The sequence below is a fragment of the Eleutherodactylus coqui genome, chromosome 4, assembly GCF_035609145.1.
Source record: "Eleutherodactylus coqui strain aEleCoq1 chromosome 4, aEleCoq1.hap1, whole genome shotgun sequence".
NCBI lineage: Eukaryota > Metazoa > Chordata > Amphibia > Anura > Eleutherodactylidae > Eleutherodactylus > Eleutherodactylus coqui.
In genome coordinates, this window is record NC_089840.1 from 152,543,860 (window position 1) to 152,567,491 (window position 23,632).

The window sequence follows — 23,632 nt, forward strand, 5'->3', positions numbered from 1 at the left end:
TTGGCAGGAGCATTGATTATGTCATAAAAAGGAAAAGCTAATAGGTCCCAACTCGATTATTGAATTCTATGCGCAAAAGAATTAGCGTCCAAATTTTACGTGCGGAATGTAATTTTCTCACTTTCCGGTGTCAAACGTGAAATTTGGCATGCGCATTGATTATGTCATAAGTAGGAAAAGCGAATGGGTCCCAACTCGATTACTCAATTCTATGCGCAAAAGAATTGGCGTTGAATTTTTACGTGCGGAATGTAATTTTCTAACTTTCCGGTGTCATAGAAACGGGAAATTTGGCACGAGCATTGGTTATGTCATAAGTAGGAAAAGCTAATGGGTCCCAACTCGATTATTCAATTCTATGCGCAAAAGAATTAGCGTCCAAATTTTACGTACGGATTCTAATTTTCTCACTTTCTGGTGTCATAGAAACATGAAATTTGGCACGGGCATTGATTATGTCATAAATAGGAAAAGCGAATGGGTCCCAACTCGATTATTCAATTCTATGCGCAAAAGAATTGGCGTCCAAATTTTACGTGCGGAATGTAATTTTCTCACTTTCCGGTGTCATAGAAACTGGAAAATTGGCACGAGCATTGATTATGTCATAAATAGGAAACGCTAATGGGTCCCAACTCCATTATTCAATTCTATGCTCAAAAGAATTAGCGCCCAAATTTTACGTACGGAATCTAATTTTCTCACATTCCGGTGTCATAGAAACGGGAAATTTGGCACGAGCATTGATTATGTCATAAATAGGAAAAGCGAATGGGTCCCAACTCGATTATTCAATTCTATGCGCAAAAGAATTGGCGTCCAAATTTTACGTGCGGAATGTAATTTTCTCACTTTCCGGTGTCATAGAAACGGGAAAATTGGCACGAGCATTGATTATGTCATAAATAGGAAACCCTAATGGGTCCCAACTCCATTATTCAATTCTATGCGGAAAAGAATTAGCGCACAAATTTTACGTGCGGAATGTAATTTTCTCACTTTCCGGTGTCATAGAAACGGGAAATTTGGCACGAGCATTGAATATGTCATAAATAGGAAAAGTTAATAGGTCCCAATTCCATTATTCAATTCTAGCGCAAAAGAAATGGCGTCGACATTTTACGTGCGGAATGTAATTTTCTCACTTTCCGGTGTCATAGAAACGGGAAATTTGGCACGAGCATTGATTATGTCATAAATAGGAAAAGCTAATGGGTCCCAACTCGATTATTCAATTCTATGCGCAAAAGAATTAGCGTCCAACTTTTACGTGCGGAATGTAATTTTTTCACTTTCCGGTGTCATAGAAACAGGAAATTTGGCACGAGTATTGATTATGTCATAAATAGGAAAAGCTAATGGGTCCCAACTCGATTATTCAATTCTATGCGCAAAAGAATTAGCGTCCAACTTTTACGTGCGGAATGTAATTTTTTCACTTTCCGGTGTCATAGAAACAGGAAATTTGGCACGAGTATTGATTATGTCATAAATAGGAAAAGCGAATGGGTCCCAACTCGATTATTCAATTCTATGCGCAAAAGAATTGGCGTCCAAATTTTCCGTGCGGAATGTAATTTTCTCACTTTCCGGTGTCATAGAAACGGGAAATTTGGCACGAGCATTGAATATGTCATAAATAGGAAAAGTTAATAGGTCCCAATTCCATTATTCAATTCTAGCGCAAAAGAAATGGCGTCGAAATTTTACGTGCGGAATGTAATTTTCTCACTTTCCGTTGTCATAGAAACTCGAAATTTGGCACGAGCATTGATTATGTCATAAATAGGAAAAGCTAATGGGTCCCAACTCGATTATTCAATTCTATGCGGAAAAGCATTAGCGTCCAACTTTTATGTGCGGAATGTAATTTTTTCACTTTCCGGTGTCATAGAAACAGGAAATTTGGCACGAGCATTGATCATGTCATAAATAGGAAAAGCTAATTGGTCCCAACTCGATTATTCAATTCTATGCGCAAAAGAATAAGCGTCCAAATTTTACGTGCGGAATCTAATTTTCTCACTTTCCGGTGTCATAGAAACGGGAAAATTGGCACGAGCATTGATTATGTCATAAATAGGAAACGCTAATGGGTCCCAACTCCATTATTCAATTCTATGCTCAAAAGAATTAGCGCCCAAATTTTACGTGCGGAATGTAATTTTCTCACTTTCCGGTGTCATAGAAACGGGAAATTTGGCACGAGCATTGAATATGTCATAAATAGGAAAAGTTAATAGGTCCCAATTCCATTATTCAATTCTAGCGCAAAAGAAATGGCGTCGAAATTTTACGTGCGGAATGTAATTTTCTCACTTTCCGGTGTCATAGAAACGGGAAAATTGGCACGAGCATTGATTATGTCATAAATAGGAAACGCTAATGGGTCCCAACTCCATTATTCAATTCTATGCTCAAAAGAATTAGCGCCCAAATTTTACGTGCGGAATGTAATTTTCTCACTTTCCGGTGTCATAGAAACAGGAAATTTGGCACGAGTATTGATTATGTCATAAATAGGAAAAGCTAATGGGTCCTAACTCGATTATTCAATTCTATGCGCAAAAGAATTAGCGTCCAAATTTTTCGTACGGAATCTAATTTTCTCACTTTCCGGTGTCATAGAAACGGGAAATTTGGCACGAGCATTGATTATGTCATAAATAGGAAAAGCTAATGGCTCCCAACTCCATTATTCAATTCTATGCGCAAAAGAATTACCGTCCAAATTTTAAGTACATAATCCAAATCTCTCACTTCCCAATGTCATAGAAACATGAAATTTGGCACAAGCATTGATAGTGTCATAAATATGAAAAGTTAATAGGTCCCAACTCGATTATTCAATTCTAAGCGCAAAAGAATTAGTGTCCAAATTTTATGTACGTAATCTAATTCTCTCACTTCCTGATGTCATTTTATATGAAGGAAACGTCGCATGGTTGCCTCCCCGTGGTATTTCCTGGGTAACGCAGAGAACTATGCAAAATGGTGAACATATGTTTTTCCTCAGTATCTCTAAAGTAACCACGACTTCATAAGATTTTCCGTGTGAACACCAGATACACACCAGTACTAAATTAACTCTGGCGAAGCCGGGTATATCAGCTAGTCTGTATATATAAAGCTGAAAGCCCTCACTGAATCACTCACTGACTGACTCGCCAAAAGTTCTCCAACTTCCCGATGTCGTAGAAACATGAATTTTGGCACAAGCATAGATTATCTCCAAAATAGGAAAAGTAATTCGGTCCCAACTCGATTATTCAATTCTAGCACAAAAGAATTGGTGTCGAAATTTAACGTACATAATCTAAATCTCTCACTTCCCAATGTCATAGAAACATAAAACTTGGCACGGGCATTGATTATGTCATAAATAGGAAAAGCGAATGGGTCCCAACTCGATTATTCAATTCTATGCGCAAAAGAATTGGCGTCCAAATTTTACGTGCGGAATGTAATTTTCTCACTTTCCGGTGTCATAGAAACTGGAAAATTGGCACGAGCATTGATTATGTCATAAATAGGAAACGCTAATGGGTCCCAACTCCATTATTCAATTCTATGCTCAAAAGAATTAGCGCCCAAATTTTACGTGCGGAATGTAATTTTCTCACTTTCCAGTGTCATAGAAACGGGAAATTTGGCACGAGCATTGAATATGTCATAAATAGGAAAAGTTAATAGGTCCCAATTCCATTATTCAATTCTAGCGCAAAAGAAATGGCGTCGAAATTTTACGTGCGGAATGTAATTTTCTCACTTTCCGGTGTCATAGAAATGGGAAATTTGGCACGAGCATTGATTATGTCATAAATAGGAAAAGCTAATGGGTCCCAACTCGATTATTCAATTCTATGCGGAAAAGAATTAGCGTCCAACTTTTACGTGCGGAATGTAATTTTTTCACTTTCCGGTGTCATAGAAACAGGAAATTTAGCACGAGTATTGATTATGTCATAAATAGGAAAAGCTAATGGGTCCCAACTCGATTATTCAATTCTATGCACAAAAGAGTAAGAGTCCAAATTTTACGTGCGGAATGTAATTTTCTCACTTTCCGGTGTCATAGAAACGGGAAAATTGGCACGAGCATTGATTATGTCATAAATAGGAAACGCTAATGGGTCCCAACTCCATTATTCAATTCTATGCTCAAAAGAATTAGCGCCCAAATTTTACGTGCGGAATGTAATTTTCTCACTTTCCGCTGTCATAGAAACGGGAAATTTGGCACGAGCATTGAATATGTCATAAATAGGAAAAGTTAATAGGTCCCAATTCAATTATTCAATTCTAGCGCAAAAGAAATGGCGTCGAAATTTTACGTGCGGAATGTAATTTTCTCACTTTCCGGTGTCATAGAAACGGGAAATTTGGCACGAGCATTGATTATGTCATAAATAGGAAAAGCTAATGGGTCCCAACTCGATTATTCAATTCTATGCGCAAAAGAATTAGCGTCCAACTTTTACGTGCGGAATGTAATTTTTTCACTTTCCGGTGTCATAGAAACAGGAAATTTGGCACGAGCATTGATTATGTCATAAATAGGAAAAGCTAATGGGTCCCAACTCGATTATTCAATTCTATGCGCAAAAGAATTAGCGTCCAACTTTTACGTGCGGAATGTAATTTTTTCACTTTCCGGTGTCATAGAAACAGGAAATTTGGCACGAGTATTGATTATGTCATAAATAGGAAAAGCGAATGGGTCCCAACTCAATTATTCAATTCTATGCGCAAAAGAATTGGCGTCCAAATTTTACGTGCGGAATGTAATTTTCTCACTTTCCGGTGTCATAGAAACGGGAAAATTGGCACGAGCATTGATTATGTCATAAATAGGAAACGCTAATGGGTCCCAACTCCATTATTCAATTCTATGCTCAAAAGAATTAGCGCCCAAATTTTACGTGCGGAATGTAATTTTCTCACTTTCCGGTGTCATAGAAACGGGAAATTTGGCACGAGCATTGAATATGTCATAAATAGGAAAAGTTAATAGGTCCCAATTCAATTATTCAATTCTAGCGCAAAAGAAATGGCGTCGAAATTTTACGTGCGGAATGTAATTTTCTCACTTTCCGGTGTCATAGAAACGGGAAATTTGGCACGAGCATTGATTATGTCATAAATAGGAAAAGCTAATGGGTCCCAACTCGATTATTCAATTCTATGCGCAAAAGAATTAGCGTCCAACTTTTACGTGCGGAATGTAATTTTTTCACTTTCCGGTGTCATAGAAACAGGAAATTTGGCACGAGCATTGATTATGTCATAAATAGGAAAAGCTAATTGGTCCCAACTCGATTATTCAATTCTATGCGCAAAAGAATAAGCGTCCAAATTTTACGTGCGGAATGTAATTTTCTCACTTTCCGGTGTCATAGAAACGGGAAATTTGGCACGAGCATTGATTATGTCATAAATAGGAAAAGCTAATGGGTCCCAACTCGATTATTCAATTCTATGCGCAAAAGAATTAGCGTCCAACTTTTACGTGCGGAATGTAATTTTTTCACTTTCCGGTGTCATAGAAACAGGAAATTTGGCACGAGTATTGATTATGTCATAAATAGGAAAAGCTAATGGGTCCCAACTCGATTATTCAATTCTATGCGCAAAAGAATTAGCGTCCAACTTTTACGTGCGGAATGTAATTTTTTCACTTTCCGGTGTCATAGAAACAGGAAATTTGGCACGAGTATTGATTATGTCATAAATAGGAAAAGCGAATGGGTCCCAACTCGATTATTCAATTCTATGCGCAAAAGAATTGGCGTCCAAATTTTACGTGCGGAATGTAATTTTCTCACTTTCCGGTGTCATAGAAACGGGAAAATTGGCACGAGCATTGATTATGTCATAAATAGGAAATGCTAATGGGTCCCAACTCCATTATTCAATTCTATGCTCAAAAGAATTAGCGCCCAAATTTTACGTGCGGAATGTAATTTTCTCACTTTCCGGTGTCATAGAAACGGGAAATTTGGCACGAGCATTGAATATGTCATAAATAGGAAAAGTTAATAGGTCCCAATTCCATTATTCAATTCTAGCGCAAAAGAAATGGCGTCGAAATTTTACGTGCGGAATGTAATTTTCTCACTTTCCGGTGTCATAGAAACGGGAAATTTGGCACGAGCATTGATTATGTCATAAATAGGAAAAGCTAATGGGTCCCAACTCGATTATTCAATTCTATGCGCAAAAGAATTAGCGTCCAACTTTTACGTGCGGAATGTAATTTTTTCACTTTCCGGTGTCATAGAAACGGGAAAATTGGCACGAGCATTGATTATGTCATAAATAGGAAACGCTAATGGGTCCCAACTCCATTATTCAATTCTATGCTCAAAAGAATTAGCGCCCAAATTTTACGTGCGGAATGTAATTTTCTCACTTTCCGGTGTCATAGAAACGGGAAATTTGGCACGAGCATTGAATATGTCATAAATAGGAAAAGTTAATAGGTCCCAATTCCATTATTCAATTCTAGCGCAAAAGAAATGGCGTCGAAATTTTACGTGCGGAATGTAATTTTCTCACTTTCCGGTGTCATAGAAACGGGAAAATTGGCACGAGCATTGATTATGTCATAAATAGGAAACGCTAATGGGTCCCAACTCCATTATTCAATTCTATGCTCAAAAGAATTAGCGCCCAAATTTTACGTGCGGAATGTAATTTTCTCACTTTCCGGTGTCATAGAAACGGGAAATTTGGCACGAGCATTGAATATGTCATAAATAGGAAAAGTTAATAGGTCCCAATTCCATTATTCAATTCTAGCGCAAAAGAAATGGCGTCGAAATTTTACGTGCGGAATGTAATTTTCTCACTTTCCGGTGTCATAGAAACGGGAAATTTGGCACGAGCATTGATTATGTCATAAATAGGAAAAGCTAATGGGTCCCAACTCGATTATTCAATTCTATGCGCAAAAGAATTAGCGTCCCACTTTTATGTGCGGAATGTAATTTTTTCACTTTCCGGTGTCATAGAAACAGGAAATTTGGCACGAGTATTGATTATGTCATAAATAGGAAAAGCTAATGGGTCCTAACTCGATTATTCAATTCTATGCGCAAAAGAATTACCGTCCAAATTTTAAGTACATAATCCAAATCTCTCACTTCCCAATGTCATAGAAACATGAAATTTGGCACAAGCATTGATAGTGTCATAAATATGAAAAGTTAATAGGTCCCAACTCGATTATTCAATTCTAAGCGCAAAAGAATTAGTGTCCAAATTTTATGTACGTAATCTAATTCTCTCACTTCCTGATGTCATTTTATATGAAGGAAACGTCGCATGGTTGCCTCGCCGTGGTATTTCCTGGGTAACGCAGAGAACTATGCAAAATGGTGAACATATGTTTTTCCTCAGTATCTCTAAAGTAACCACGACTTCATAAGATTTTCCGTGTGAACACCAGATACACACCAGTACTAAATTAACTCTGGCGAAGCCGGGTATATCAGCTAGTCTGTATATATAAAGCTGAAAGCCCTCACTGAATCACTCACTGACTGACTCGCCAAAAGTTCTCCAACTTCCCGATGTCGTAGAAACATGAATTTTGGCACGAGCATAGATTATCTCCAAAATAGGAAAAGTAATTCGGTCCCAACTCGATTATTCAATTCTAGCACAAAAGAATTGGTGTCGAAATTTAACGTACATAATCTAAATCTCTCACTTCCCAATGTCATAGAAACATAAAACTTGGCACGGGCATTGAATATGTCATGAATAAGAAAAGTTAATGGGTCCCAACTTGATTATTCAATTCTATGCGCAAAAGAATTAGCGTCCAAATTTTACGTACAGAATCTATTTCTTTCGCTTCCCGTTGTCATAGAAACTCGAAATTTGGCACGGGCATTAATTATGTCATAAATAGGAAAAGCTAATGGGTCCCAACTCCATTATTCAATTCTATGCGCAAAAGAATTAGCGTCCAAATATTATGTACGGAATCTAATTTTCTCACATAGAAACTTACAATTTGGCACGGGCATTGAATATTTCATAAATAGGAAAAACTTACAGGTCCCAACTCCATTATTCAATTCTATGCGCAAAAGAATTAGCGTCAAAATTTTACGTACGGAATGTAATTTTCTCACTTTCCGGTGTCATAGAAACATGAAATTTGGCACGAGCATTGACTATGTCATAAATAGGAAAAGCTAATGGGTCCCAACTCCATTATTCAATTCTATGCACAAAAGAAATAGCGTCAAAATTTTATGTACGGAATCTAATTTTCTCACATAGAAACTTAAACTTTGGCATGGGCATTGATTATGTCCTAAATAGGAAAAGCTAATGGGTCGCAACTCGATTATTCAATTCTATGCACAAAAGAATTAGCGTCAAAATTTTACGTACGGAATGTAATTTTCTCACTTTCCGGTGTCATAGAAACGTGAAATTTGGCACGAGCATTGATTATGTCATAAATAGGAAAAGCTAATGGGTCACAACTCCATTATTCAATTCTATTCGCAAAAGAATTAGCGTCCAAATTTTACGTACGGAATCTAATTTTCTCAAATAGAAACTTAAAATTTCGCACGGGCATTGATTATGTCATAAATAGGAAAAGCTAATGGGTCCCAACTCCATTATTCAATTCTATGCGCAAAAGAATTAGCGTATAAATTTTACGTACGGAATGTAATTTTCTTTCTTTCCGGTGTCATAGAAATGTGAAATTTGGCACAAGCATTGATTATGTCATTAATAGGAAAAGCTAATGGGTTCCACCTCGATTGTTCAATTCTAAGCGCAAAAGAATTAGCGTCCACATTTTACGTATGGAATCTAATTCTCTCACTTCCTGATGTCATTTTATATAAAGGAAACGTCGCGTGGTTACCTGCCGTGGTGTTTCCTGGGTAACACAGAGAACTATGCAAAATGGCGAACATATGTTTTTCCAGTATCTCTAAAGTAACCATGACTTCATAAGATTTTCGTGTGAACACCAGATAAACACCAGTACCAAATTAAATCGGCCGAAGCCGGGTATATCAGCTAGTTGATTCATATAGGAATTGCTCTAGTGGAGGGTAATTTTAGGAACATAAAAGGTGTAGAGTAGATGGCCGACAGTGCAGAAAGGAAGGTCCCCTGAATTCCAATGTGTTGTAAAACCCCAAATAAATATTTCCACGATAGTTTATCAAAAGCCTTTTCTAGGTCCACTGCTAACAGGGTCATCTGGGTCTTTTTGCTAGAGACATGGTCCACAATGTTTAACATTTTATGGATGTTGTCTGGGGCTTGTCTTACCTACCTGATCCTTGTGGACCACGGCTGGGAGAAGGCGATTCAGTCATGTAGCTAGAGTGGCTGTAAAGATCTTGTAATAAAGGTTAAGCAATGAAATAGGTCTGTAATTTTTTTGGGAGAGGTGGTCACTGGCATGGCTCTCTGCTTCACTATGCCTTGCAGAGATAAGAGAAGGAGTGTTGGAGGGGGGCACAGGAGAAAGCAAGTATTGCGGGCAGATTTCTAAACTGAAGCTCTTTACAACTTTTCTTCTGTTCACTGACAGTGGGAAGGGGCACTTTCCAGTATCCAGGAGTGGGGGCTAGGAGCACTTGACAGTTTTCTGTGTAGACTCAGATAGCAGCAGGGAGACGGGCACTGCTACTGGATGGATGGTATGCAGCAAGTTGTAATCGGTGATGCTAGTCCTGGACAGGCAGAGCAGGAAGGAGCTGTCCAGGGTATCCCTGCGCTTCAGGGAACTGTCAGGGTCTGATGGAGGTCCCTGCACTGCTCTAAGCAGTCAGATGGGTGCATGAGAGATCTGCTGTGCCGTTTGCTAGATGGCTGGCAGCAGGAGGTGAGTGACGTCTCTGAGAGGGGTCAGGATCCCCTCCCAGGAATCCATTCAGCAGCCAGAGTCTGCAGGGAGACAGGCGCTACAGCATCTGTTATTGGGCTGTGTGCTGCAGGTTGTGGTCGACAGCACTACACTGGCTGCTGGCCCTCCAAGTCAGGCAGTACACAGTACAGGGAGCAGTCCGGGTCTTCCCCTGCCCTGCACTAGGCTGCCGGAGTGGATCTCTCACCTCTGTCCTAGAACAGCAAGATGGGAGTCCCTGCCATGTCTGGCCTCTTCTCCACTTTGCCGGCACAGCTCCTGTGGATGTCGGAGTCTCAGAGAGGGCTTGCAGATTGCGCTCTAGGAGTGTAGGGTGCTGCTGGCTCTCCTCTCCTATTGGGATATCTAGGGGCCAGGAGTGTGCAGATGCCAGGACTGGCTATAGAGAAGCCCGCAGTCTCAGGCAGCAAGCAGGCCATTGGTCATCACAGCCACTCCGGGATGCGGTCTGTCACTTCGCTTGTTTCTCCTCTTCTTTGGTGGTCTGGAGAGCTGGTGGGGGTGAGTTGTGGGATTCTCAGGACCCTGAAATGAGGGTTTTTCTTACCATTTTATGGAAGCCAGTCCACCATGTGTCCTTCCTGCTCCAATGCTAGGCCACGCCCCTCCCAAACAAATTTTTACTCGGTTGTGATGCACCACTTGAATATTTTCATTAGGCTGTGTTACATAGCACAGTCCTTTCTTAGCAGATATTACAGTCACCACAGTGTAAGGGCGCCCACCCACTGGCGTTTTTTTTTCCTTTGCGTTTTGCGTTTTTTCTCAAGAGCAATTAGTTTTGAATGTGTTCCTGTCCACTGGCGTTTTTTTTTTCGGTCTGTTGCGTTTTTTAACATAGGAACTGTCAGTTGCATATGTGTCCTTATTTTTCTCGTAATGCACCCATGAATGTCAATGGAAATGGCGCGAAAAAGCCGCGAAAACGCCGCGAAAAACGCGCCAAAATGCGCCGAAAACGCTGCGTTTTTCACGCACGGAAATCGCAAACGCCAGTGGGTGGGCGCCCTAAGGCTGTAATTCCATCTGGAATCTAATTTTCCTGTGCAATGTTCTTTTTTTTAACCATACACAGTCTCCTACTTGAAGATCAATGGCGTGGGAATTTTTGTTGAAGTCTCTGGATTTTTTATCTTGCACTCCTTCTAGATGATTATCCACGATATCTTGTGCTTTTTTGAGGCGACGCTGATGGTCTTGAACCCATTCAGTTTTAGGCATAGGGTTTGTACCGTCTGAGACTTGGATTTCTAGCTTGAGATCAGCTGGTAATCTTCCTTGCTGTCCACACATGAGATAATAGGGTGTGTAGCCAGTTGAGCAGTGTGGAGTATTGTTATATGTATAGATAAATTCAGGAATCAATGCTGGCCAATGAGCTCTTTGACTCTGAGGAATGGTTCTCAACATTTCTTAGATGGTCTGATTAGCTTTCTTACACAATCCATTGGGGATGATACACTGTAGTTGTCAACTTTTTGCAATTAGAAATGTCACATAGCTCTTGAAATAGTTGAGATTCAATAGTGGAACCTCTGTCAGAGTATTTTATTTGGGCATCTGTAGTTCAGGATAAAGTGTTTCCACTCAATAGCTGCAGTGGTTTTTGCAGTTAAGTCTTTTACAGGAACAGCTAAAGTGAATTTTATGTAGTTGTCAATGAGAGTGAATACATAACTTATACCCAGATGTGCTGGTCTCTATTTTGAGATGGTCGATTGTTAAAAGTTCAAGAGGCTTGGTAGCAACAATAGGATGTAGAGTAGCCCTTTGTGGGTTTCACTAACAGTGCATTCCTGACACCATTTCTCAATATCATTGCACATGCCAATACAATAAAACCTCTGTCTTATTGTAGCTTCTGTTTTGTGTACTCCAAAGTGACCGGATTGATCACGATAAGCTAACAGTACTTGGCTGGCATCTCTGCAAAGAAATTAGAATCTGATGAATGAGATTTCCGGATGCAGGATCAGTAACATAGTAACATAGTATGTAAGGCCGAATGAAGATAATGTCCATTTAGTTCAGCCTGTTTATCCTCCTACGTTGTTGATCCAGAGGAAGGCAAAAAACCCCAAGAGGCAGGAGCCAATTAGCCCTTTTGGGGGAAAATTCCTTCTTGACTCCCTAATGGCAATCAGACTAATCCCTGGATCACCCTTTAATAGTTCCTACCTGCCTGTATACCCGGATTAACAATTGACCTAAGATTTATATCCTGTAATATTCCTTCCTCTCTAGAAAGACATCAAGTCCCCCTTTAAACTCCTCTATGGATTTTGCCATCACCACATCCTCAGGCAGAGAGTTCCACAGTCTCACTGCTCTTACAGTAAAGAACCCTTTTCTGTGTTGGTGATGAAAGCTGCTTTCTTCTAGATGTAGCGGATGCCCTCTCGTTACCGTTGCAGTCCTGGGTATGAACAGATTGTCCCCTTATATATTTATACATAGTTATTCGATTACCCCTTAGTTGTCTTTTTTCCAGGGTATATAATCCCAATTTGGATAGCCTCTCTGGGTATTCCAGTCCTCTCATTCTATGTATTAGTTTAGTTGCCCTTCTTTGAACCCCCTTCAGCACTGTAATATCTTTCCTGAGCACTGGTGACCAGAACTGTACGCAGTATTCCATGTGAGGCCTGACAAGTGCCTTATATAGTGGGAGGATAATGTTCTTGTCCCTCGCCCCTATGCCTCTTTTAATGCACCCCAAGACTTTATTAGCTTTTGCAGCAGCTGACTGGCATTGGTTACGTCAGTTTAATCTACAATCCACTAGTACCCCCAGGTCTTTTTCCATATCACTTTTCCCTAGCAGTACCCCGTTTAGTGTATATTGGTGACATCCGTTTCTGCTGCCCATGTGCATAACCTTACATTTATCAACATTTAACTTCATTTGCCATTTTTCTCCCCAAGCCCCTAGCTTATCTAGGTCCGTTTGTAGCCGTACCTTGTCCTCCGTTGCATTGATTATATTGTATAATTTTGTGTCATCTGCAAATATTGATATTTTACTGTGCAGCCCCATTATCAGGTCGTTGATAAATATATTGAACAGAATGGGGCCTAATACTGAACCCTGTGGCACCCCACTAGTGACTGTGGCCCAATCAGAGTATGAACCATTTATTACCACCCTCTGCTTTCTATCTTTGAGCAAATTCTTTACCCATATACACATGTTTTCACCCATGTCCTGCTATCCTTTTGCAACAGGAACCATCTCTGAAGGGTATCACCTGGAGAATTAGAGTCATTGGTAAATTAATAACAATGTTGTTGAGCCTGATGGGCTGCAAATTTGTGCATTTCTATTTCTTCACACTGATCTTCCTCAGGGGAGTAGTCTATTGCTTCAGGTAACCTAGAGAGAGTGTCAGCGTTTGCATTGGTCTTTCTAGCTCTGTATTTGACACTGAAATTAAAGTTTGCCAGTCTGGAGAGCCATCTTTGTTCTAGAGCTCCAGGTTTTGCTGAATTTCGATGAGCCACTGGATTATTATCCATGTATGTGGTGAATGTTGCAGCTGCTATATAATCCTTATATTTTTCATTTACTGCCCAAACTAACACAAGCAATTCTAACTTGAACGAGCTATAATTTTGGTCATTTCTTTCGGATCCCTTCATCAAGTGGCTAACATAGACAACTACTCTTTCCTTGCCATCTTAAACCTAACTGAGTACTGCGCCTATCCCTTTAAAACTAGTGTCTGTATATAAATTGAAGGGGGAAGTATAATCTGGGTAAGCAAGGATAGGAGGGGTAATTAGTTTTTCTTTGAGGTTCTGAAAGGCTTGTTATTGTTCCTCTTCCCAATTTATTGGTAGGGGTCTTTTGTGACTTCTTTGGAGTGTCCACTCAGGACTTCTTGTAGTGGGGCGGCTACTTGGGCGAAATTAGGTATGAAGCGCCGGTAATAGCCTACAAAGCCTAGAAAGCTTCTGACATCTTTGAGCATTTTAGGAGTGAGTAAATTTCTGACTGCGTCAGCCTTGTCAGGGTCAGGATCTCAGCACTAACAATGTGCCCGAGATAGCATACTTTTGTTTGAAGCAAGTGACATTTAGAGGGCTTGATTTTTAGACCGTGATCTACAAGGATTTGGAACACTTCTTTTTCAAATACTGTAGGTGGTGCTCATAATTTTTTGAGTAGACAATGATATACAAGAGGACTGAGTTTTTGTGGCCTAAGCATCTCTCCATTAATATCTGAAATGTTCCCAGGGTGTTGCAAAGTCCGAATGGCATGCAAGTAAACTCGAATGACCCCATGGGGGTGGTGAACGCAGTCTTCTTCCTATCTAGCTCACTCATAGGCACTTGCCAATAACCACTGGTTAAATCTAGAGTTGAGAAGTAGGCAGCGGTAGCGGTACCCAAGGCTGTTAAAGAGTCATATATATGACTCTTTAACAGCCTTGGGTACCGCTACCGCTGCCTACTTCTCAACTCTAGATTTAACCAGTGGTTATTGGCAGTGAATAAGCATCCTTATGGGTTACATTGTTTAACTTACAGTAATCCACGCAGAATCGGATGCCCCGATCTTTTTTTTTCTAATACAATTGGGGCAGCCCAGGGACTATAGCTGATTCTCCTTCATTTCTTTTACCATGGCTTTTACCTGCTGATAGGATGAAAGGGGAATAAGTCGGTACCTTTCTTTAATAGGAGCATGGCCCTTTGTGGGAATTGATTGAGAGATGCCTTTCATTTTGTCAAGGTCCATGCTATGTTGACTAAAGGCAGCTTGTTTCTCTAAAGCAACATCTCTGACCCCTTGCATTTGGGTGGCAGAAGTTTGAGTATCCCCTATATGGAGTTCATATAGCCAGGGCGGTGAACTATCTGGATCTGACTGGATGGATTGTGCCCCCTGTTGGACACTGTTTGTCTCACCATCTAGCACATCAGCAGGTGATAGTAAAGACACTTGTGCAATGGCTGTGTATTTTTTAAGTTGAATGGGGACATTTCATATATTGATTAGATGGATTGGAACTCTCCTGTCTTTGACGGTGGCTAAGCTTTGGGCAGCCATTAGGAAAGGGTGCCCGTCAATATGTATGGGCTCCACTAAGGTCTCATACTCACATCCATTAAGACCAGGCTGTGTCTGGCACAACAATATGGATTCAGACTCAGGGGGTACTACAACTAGTCTGATATTCTTTGCACAGGCTCTGCCCGCATGACCCTGTGGGTTGGCAAATCTCTGTTGTGCTGTGAGTGCCTTCATGGCTGTTTTCAGCAGAGCCTGCTGAGCCTGTGGTGCTGCGGGTATGGTACTTAGTAAAGTCTCCAACATTTCAGCATAACATTTATGGAGGATGTTCATACCCAGCGTTATTATGGGTGTGTTTTTATCTGTTACATCTACCACCAAAATACCCCGATGGTGTAGCTCAGCTCTACCGGCTATAACTGTAGGCTTCCAGTACCCGACTATTGGTACAGGTAGTCCATTGCTAGCCACAACATTGATCAACTGCTTTGGGGGGCAACTTAGTACATCAGGTGACCTGTATTTTTCAAAGTCAATTTTGTGTATAGTGGTTACCAGCGATCTAGTGTCTAGCAGTGCATGTAAATGCATGCCGTCCACATAAAGAATTACTTTCGGATGGGGGCCTACACAGTTGAATATCCCTTTAGGGGGTTTTGGACCTATTGTTTGTCCTCTCGGGGTACAGTCCTTCTTCCCAGGGGTCACCCGTTTAAAGCCCAGCACATATTTATTTTGTGTCCATATTGGCAGCAATGATCACAAAATGGTTGGGGTGCACCTGAGTAGCTTCCAGTAGGCCGGGGCATTCCAGATGGTAGCCTGTGTTCAAGAACTTGGGGCCGGGGTGATGGAATCTGGCCCTCTAGCTCGCTCAACTTTTTACAAAGAGCTGTCACACTGCGGGTTAATTCCGCCGTTAGCCACTGTACTTATAGGAAGGGCTTGTCAGCAGAATTGCTAGACTGATCAGCCTGCCAGTATATATCACGCTTGCGGGGGCAGGACATCTTATCATCCTCATCAAAGTCATGCAAGGCTTAGACTTTTCCCCTTCAGCGACCTGGGGCTCTGTACGCAGTATTTGAATAGCCAATTCCTTAAACTTTATAAAACTACTGTTCGGATGCTGTACAGACAGCATTTTGAGTTTGCTCTGGAGAGTTTCTGTTAAAGTCCCCTCTAGAAACTGTTCCCTCAGTGCCTGGTCAGCACCATCGGCTTCTTTAGGGTCGGCGTGTATTACCACCTTCATATCCTCCTACAAAGACCGTGAATATTCTCTGAGCGTCCACCTTCTGCTTAAAGAATCTCTTCTTTATCTCAGACATGGTATGAATATCAAATATATTTTGCAATCGCTCAAAGATATCTTCTTCAGTTCGTATATGCTCATGCGGCCATGTTTTTACCTCTCTAGCTGCAGCTCCTTCTATCTGTCCTATTAGGATCTTTCATACCCCGCCTCCAGCAAGCTCATGCTCTGATTGGTTAATCGAACACTGCGTCAGCCAATGAAAGCCGGCGCTAGATTAACCAATCACAGCCATTCAATGATGTCATTCTATGAATGGCTGTGATTGGTTAATTTAGCGTCAGCTCTCATTGGTTAATTGAGTGCCCCATCAGCCAATCACTGAGAATAAGAAACTGTGACTCTTTTGAGGCAAAAATTAATATAAAGCAGTGTCTTACTTTGGGGGAAACACGGTATATCATATCACCATCCCTACGTCCTCAGGAGAGAGTTCTATAGCTTCACTGCTCTTCCAATCCTGGAAGTTCACCGCCCAGTCACAGCTTTCATCCGACCAGGTTTTTGTTACTCACGTTATGTTGTAGTTTTCCTCAGGCATTATTATTTCCAGTTCATCAACCTAATTGGTCAGTCTTCTAACATTAGTCACCATACAGTTTAGAAGGTTTTAGTTATTTATTATTTTTAGTGTGTCCCTATTAACTGTTCTAATTTTACTAACCCTTTTCACCGCTCCACCCCCATTTCCATTGCTTAGTCCCAGGTCACTGTCTACACCATCTTCTCCTCTATCTCTCTGATTGCCCCCCATTTTTACATTCCCTAGTTTAAAACACTCCTCAAACCTTCTAGCAATCTTTATCCCTAGCACAGGTGCAGCCTATTCCTACTGTAGAACCTGTAGGTGACAGGAAAGTTGGCCCAGATCTCCATTTAGCTAAATCCCTCCTTAAACATCTTTACTGTGAATGGAGGTGGGCAGCCGGAGATATATCCAGCGCACTATGCCTCTATTCTCTGAGCGAACGTCACTGGTATGGCTGTTAGGAACATTCGCACCCAACAGTCGTCCTGTGGTCTTTTACTCCTAAATATATGGTTTTATGTTCTTATTCATATGTGCAATATTGGCTTTATGGTGGTCTTTATGACCATCATGTATTTTTGTTAGCCATTAAAAGGTATCATATGTACAAGATTACGTGGTTTCTCTTGCTGGGAACAATCACATTTTTACCATGTGTTACCCCCTTCCTGCTTATGGCGTATATCTTGGTGCAGGGAATACTAACAATGTTCCAGGTTGTCCACCTTATGTGTTGTCGCGATTTTGTGTTGACTTAGTGCGTAAATGTATTTTTTATATGAAATTTTAAATACATATATTCACACATATATACACATCAGTTCTTGTATTGTATCTGTAATGTAGTAAGCTCTGTTCTATTATCGCATCTATGTAGTAATCTTGATTCTTGTACCATATCAATAAGCCCTACCCTCTGATGTTGGTTAGCAGCAAAGCATGTCAGGAGGGGCTTATATAATTATAGATAAGATACCTGTTAGGCCTTAGTCACACGGGCGTTTTTTCACGCGATTTGCGGATCGCATGACGGATGTGCATCCGCAAATCGCGTGACCGGTGCGCGCAAGTCGCCCGCAAATCGCCCGAAAATCTGCTCCTAGCCGCGTTTCATTAGAAACGGGCCGGAGCTGTCCAGCGCATTGCATTCAATGGAGACAGCAATAGAGCCCGCTCCATTTAAAGCAATGCGCTGCGGGCGAGCCCGGGATGAATTGTCGGGAAGGGCTTAAATATATAAGCCCTTCCCTGCAATTCATCCTAAAATGTGTAAAAATAAAAAATATATATATATACTCACCTTCTCCCGGCAGCCGGAGCTCCGCGCGGCCGTCCTGCAGTGGGTGTGAAGGGGGTGTGAGTCAGACCTGCCCCCTGATTGGCTCAGCGCTGAGCCAATCAGAGGCATGTCTCACTCACACCCATTCATGAATTCATGAATGGATGTGAGTCAGACCTGCCCCTGATTGGCTCAGAGCTGAGAGGCAGCAGTCACTCACCCATTCATGAATTCATGAATGGGTGTGTGAGTGAAACCTGCCTCTGATTGGTCAGGGCTGTGACCAATCAGAGGCAGATCATTCAGAAGGCGGGGATTTTAAAGCCCCGCCGGCTGAATAGTGCCGAGAAGCAGTTCAGGAGAACTGACAGCGGCCGCGGCTGGACTCCGGCTGCAGCGGAAAGGTGAGTATACAATTTTTTTTTATTTTAACACATTTTAGGATGAATTGCAGGGAAGGGCTTATATATTTAAGCCCTTCCCGACAATTCACCCCGCACACGCCGGCAGCCCATTGCTTTCAATGGAGCAGCTGTATTGCCGGCTCCATTGAATTCAATGGGCAAACATCGTTCTTCTCTGTCACAGCTGTTACAGCTGTGGCAGAGAAGAATGATTTGTCTTCTATATGTTCTCAATGGGGTCGGCGCTGTTGCCGCCGGCCCCATTGAGCGCATATAGAGAAGAGAACAGGAATCGCAGGTCGCAGATAGGTGCGATCTGCGATTTCTGTTCTATAATTTATCGGACGAGCGCATAAAAAGCGCTCATGTGTCCGATACCATTGCAAAGCAATGGTTTTATAAAATCGCCGGACGCATGCGCATGCGCAAATCGCGGCAAAAAACGCCCGTCTGACTAAGGCCTCAGTCTGCAGCTATTAGGTCTGATTACATTTGGCTCTGTAGGAGTTTTTATATACAGTGATACCTTGGGTTAAGAGTGCCTCAGCTTACAAGCTTTTTGACTTGAGAGCAGGTTCTCTCCCGAATTTTTGCTCTGATTTAAGAGCAAAAACGTGGGTTGCAAGCCTTGCTCTCAATGGGGCCACCAGTGCTGCCAGTGACACCATTGAAAGCAACGGCCTGCCAGCAACCCCTGCATTGATTTTTGGGGAAGGGCTTTAAATATAAGACCTTCCCTAAAAATCTTCCCTAGCTGTAGTAAAAAATATATACTCACCTGCCCGCCGCTGCTGGGGCTCAGGCGTGTCTAGCCGCTTGTTCTCCCTGCATTTTTAATCCCCGCCTGCTGAAAAGCTTCAGAGCAGTGCAGGGAGAACAAGCGGCGGCTAGATGCGCCTAGGACCCAGCAGATAGGAGATTATATATTTTTTTAATTTATTTTTACTACAGCTAGGGATGATTTTCAGGGAAGGGCTTATACTTAAAGCTCTTCCCAGAAAATCACTTCAGGGGTGACGGCGTCCTATTGCTTTCAATGGGTCAATGCCATCCCCATTGAAATCATTGGAAGAGCTTCGCTCACGGATTAATGGCTTTTCCATTAATTTCAATAGGGAAAATTGATTTGATTTACAAATGTTTTGGGTTAAGAGCTCCATCATGGAATGAATTAAACTCTTAACCCAAGGCACCACTATACTCTTATTACTAAGCGGACCATTTTCAGTGTTTTTAAATTCACTAGTGGTGTGTTTTTTTTGCAAGTGACACTTAAATAAAGTTTATGTTTTAATTAGAGAATGAAGACACCTAATTTGGCATTTATATGCCCTCTGGCCATTCAAACCTTTTTGTCATTGTTTTGCCTAGCTTTCCTATGAGTCACATTAATGTATAAGTTGTATTTATGTAGTACACTCAGTTCTGGTAATATGTATGCAGCAAGCTTGGTTCTGTTATTGTATCTGTGTAGTAAGCTCAGTTCTTTTAATGTATAATAAGCCGGGTTCTGGCAATAAGCAATAAGCTGGGTTCTGGCATTAAGCTGGCTTTTTTACTGTATCTATTCAGTAAGCTTAGTTTTGGTATATCTACACAGTAAGCTTTGCACTGTTACCATATTTATAAAGAAAGTTTCAGGTTGTTTAAGTGTAAATAAACGTGTATGGGGTTCACTATACTCTCCTTCAACAGCTATTGTCGGGAGAATGAAGCATATCTTGTTTCCATGGGAGAAATGTAGCAGATTATTTCTTTCCTTCCTTCTTTCTGCAACGAAAACCCATGCACCCTCAGCTGAGTGTTAATTTGTACGGGGTAGTCAGGAGTAATAACTATTAGCCCAAAGTGCATTTGTCCAACAGTTATCTAAAGTGTATGTCAGCAGCTTTAATCTGATTCACCAATAGGGGGCATGAGCACTAAAATTGTCTAGGGCAGTATGAACTGCCTGTGTACCCTGTGAATGCTTCATATGACTGTTCACTTGTTCCTGTGTATCCAACTCTGTCTGTCTGACCACAAGGTACTTCTTGCTACACTAACTTGTCACCCTGAATGTTTTGGCTATTTAACTCCAAACCCACTACCAGACTATTGTGCAGCATCCGAGGAGCAGGCCAACAGCCGAGGAGACAGCGGGGTCGAGAAAGGCCTTGTCACAGGGCTGTACCTTCTCCTCCTCTGGGGGTAGCTCAGGACCCAACCATGTTACTGTTAGGGTAGATCACAGGGGTTGTAAGGGGTTACCTTAAGTCCAATTGTCACTTGTGACACCACCGTTCCGTCCTCTGCAGTGGAACTCCCATATCTAATAAAGTAGTCCACACAGAGCAACTTTCTGAACAAGAACCAGGAACTCAAATCCAAACAAAAAGTCTTGGTATAGATACAACAAGCCAGAGTGGTGCAACAGGAAGTATTCTCGGGGTATTCAGATAATCCACAGTCCAAGTTATCTGTGTAATCCCACTCCTGGCAACTCTCTCTCTACCATTCAACACTCACTCTCGTTTCTTCTTCTTTCTGTGAAGCGGCGCGTCCTTCTCTCAGCGCTCAGTGGAAGCACCGAGGTCTCCTAGGTAGAATAGGCTCAGGTTGAGTGCAAAGAAGTCGCTCGGCTTTCTATATCCTCTCCCCACACAGACTGATGTCTCTAGTGTCTGTGTGGCTCACTCACTGACAGGTTCAGACTCGCTTACATTACCTGACTTGCTCAACTCCCCTCACTTTGCAATCTGCAAACATATATATCTAACATCCTCACGTGACTCTAAAATACACCAAATCCGATACATTTACCACAAAGGACAGAACATACCAGACACTAACCATCTCAGTCCTGCAACCATTCAATCCACATAAATCTGATGCGTTCCACAAACAAGACACTGAAAATGGCATGATTCAGACATATAACATTATGGAGGGGCCCTACTAAGGCCGCCTGCAGACGGCCGGGTCGGATCCCGCTGCCCGACCCGAGCCCCTGCAGGGACCAGTGCGGCATTCACCTGCTCCCGTAGCTTCAGCTCTGTGATGTGCCGGCTGCCGCCCAGCCAGCGCATGTGCAGAACCCCGCACAGAAATAGAGCATGCCGCGATTTGTTTTTCCGCGCGAGATTTCGCACAGACAAATCTTGGCCGTCTGCATAGGATTGCGTTTTAAACGCAATCCTATGGCAGCTTCCACGGGTGGAAATTCTGCGGGAATTACTCTACAATTGTATAGTACAATATACGGGGCAGCGCAAAGGAGGAAATTACTACTGCAAGGAAGCACAAGATGGGAGTACTGTTACTGTGTAGGGCACATGGGGGCATTTTTGCCATCTGAAACACTGTGGATAAAATAATGCACGATGGACCATCAAGTGTTGGACAATAACATGCTTGATCCTAAGATAGGTATAGATTTGAGAAGATGGAAGGGCATACAGAGTTTGAGAATAAATTGTCTTTTTCTTAGAATTTTAGCTGCAGTTGCCATTTGCCACCTCATCTACCACTTGGTACACTGTATACTTGATCCTGTGAGTCTGCCATATAAAGCACACTGAAGCTGCTCATTGGTCTTCCTCTTATAGCTTTGTTGTGTAACAAAGGCTACATACCACCAGGTCCTCAGCAAGCCGCGGTCTCTGATAGACATTGACCTCTCACATCCTAGCATAAATGCTGCTGCTGGTCAGCTCACTCCCTAGTATAACTGCTTCCTTTATTTAACATGTTATATTGATTATAATTTTTTTTTAAACTTCAACCCAGGAAAAGAAAATTTCAGTTTTATCATTAATTTTTCTTTTTTCTAAAATATTTGTATATTACTTACTGTAAGTGCTAACATAGGACAATAAAGCCTAAACATGTCAAAAGCAAAAGCATATGATGTAGGAAATATTTATCTATATGTTTATGAGCAAAATGTGTGTTTTAACTACTTCTGATAAACTCTCCATTTTCTTTATCTAAGGTCCAGTGCTATCTCTGTAGTAAAGATTCTTAGGGTACTCAGAGTTTTACGTCCTCTCCGAGCCATAAATCGTGCTAAAGGTCTGAAGGTAAGCAAAATATATTAGTCATATTTCTTTTTAATGATTTTTATTGGCATTTTCAATAACATAACATACAGGTGTAATTATGGTTGCGAATATCAGTAATAATTGCAAAGGATAGATTATACATTCCTATACAGCATATGGTCCGAGTATGCAGATTTTTACATAAATTTAACTGTAGCCTGTAATATTTGGATTATTTTATTAATAACATTAACATTTAAAACAAGAAATACCACTTAACCAGTGTGTACCATTTTGATAGTTATTGAGCTTTGGGGTACTGATGGCTGGAGGTGTAAGGAGAGGGGTTGAGTTTTTAGATTAACGGAGGATAATGGTTAAGCCATATGTTCCATTTGTAGTAGAAGGCGTCTAGTTTCCCACCTTGGACTGCTAGCATTTTTTCATATACGCAGTTTGCTTAAATACTACACAATAAATAAACTTGTGCCTGGAGACCAGCTGACTGGCAGGGGTCCTTAATAGTGTGCCCTCGCTGATCATCTGCTGATGACCTATCCTACGGAAAGATCTAAAAAGTCCCGGACAACCCCTTAGTGTCTCCACACGATAACACTTGTCGCTTTTTTTAGTTGCTTTTACACTTTTACTTTCTTTCATGTTTCAACAGCACGTCGTCCAGTGTTTATTTGTAGCCATTAAAACCATTGGGAATATTGTTCTTGTAACAACACTCTTGCAGTTCATGTTTTCCTGCATTGGTGTCCAGCTGTTCAAGGTAAGAAAGTTAAGAAAACCTATGGTCTTCTTTGTTTATCTCGATCAATTACATACAGCTTCCTTAGAGATGTGTGATTCCATATATATCACCTAGATTTTATTACTTATTAGAACCAGATAGTGAAACATTTTCAATTTTTTAAATCTGGCTTTATTTTCTGTTAGATCTTTCATCCTATTTCGTGCCACGACTTCATGTGTCTGAGCTGCATGTAACAGCATTTAGATATGCACTACACCAGCCTCGTTGGTTGTAGACAAGAGGGGACCCATTGAATTCTGCAGGAGAGTGTTCTAGGCATAGGGCTGTTTTACACGGGATGACTGGCAGATATAGATTCCCAGCAGCCCTCCCAGCAATAATCAC

At 41.3% G+C, this 23,632-nt stretch overlaps 1 protein-coding gene across 1 annotated transcript in view; it reads left to right on the top strand.

Annotated features, from left to right (window-relative positions):
- Positions 1–23,632, top strand: part of CACNA1S (calcium voltage-gated channel subunit alpha1 S) — a 1,022,072-nt gene that overhangs the window by 549,170 nt on the left and 449,270 nt on the right. Inside the window, exons 22-23 of the mRNA XM_066600322.1 lie at positions 22,437–22,524; positions 23,156–23,263. Of these exons, the coding sequence (XP_066456419.1) occupies positions 22,437–22,524; positions 23,156–23,263 (196 nt within the window). The remainder of the gene's footprint in view (positions 1–22,436; positions 22,525–23,155; positions 23,264–23,632) is intronic.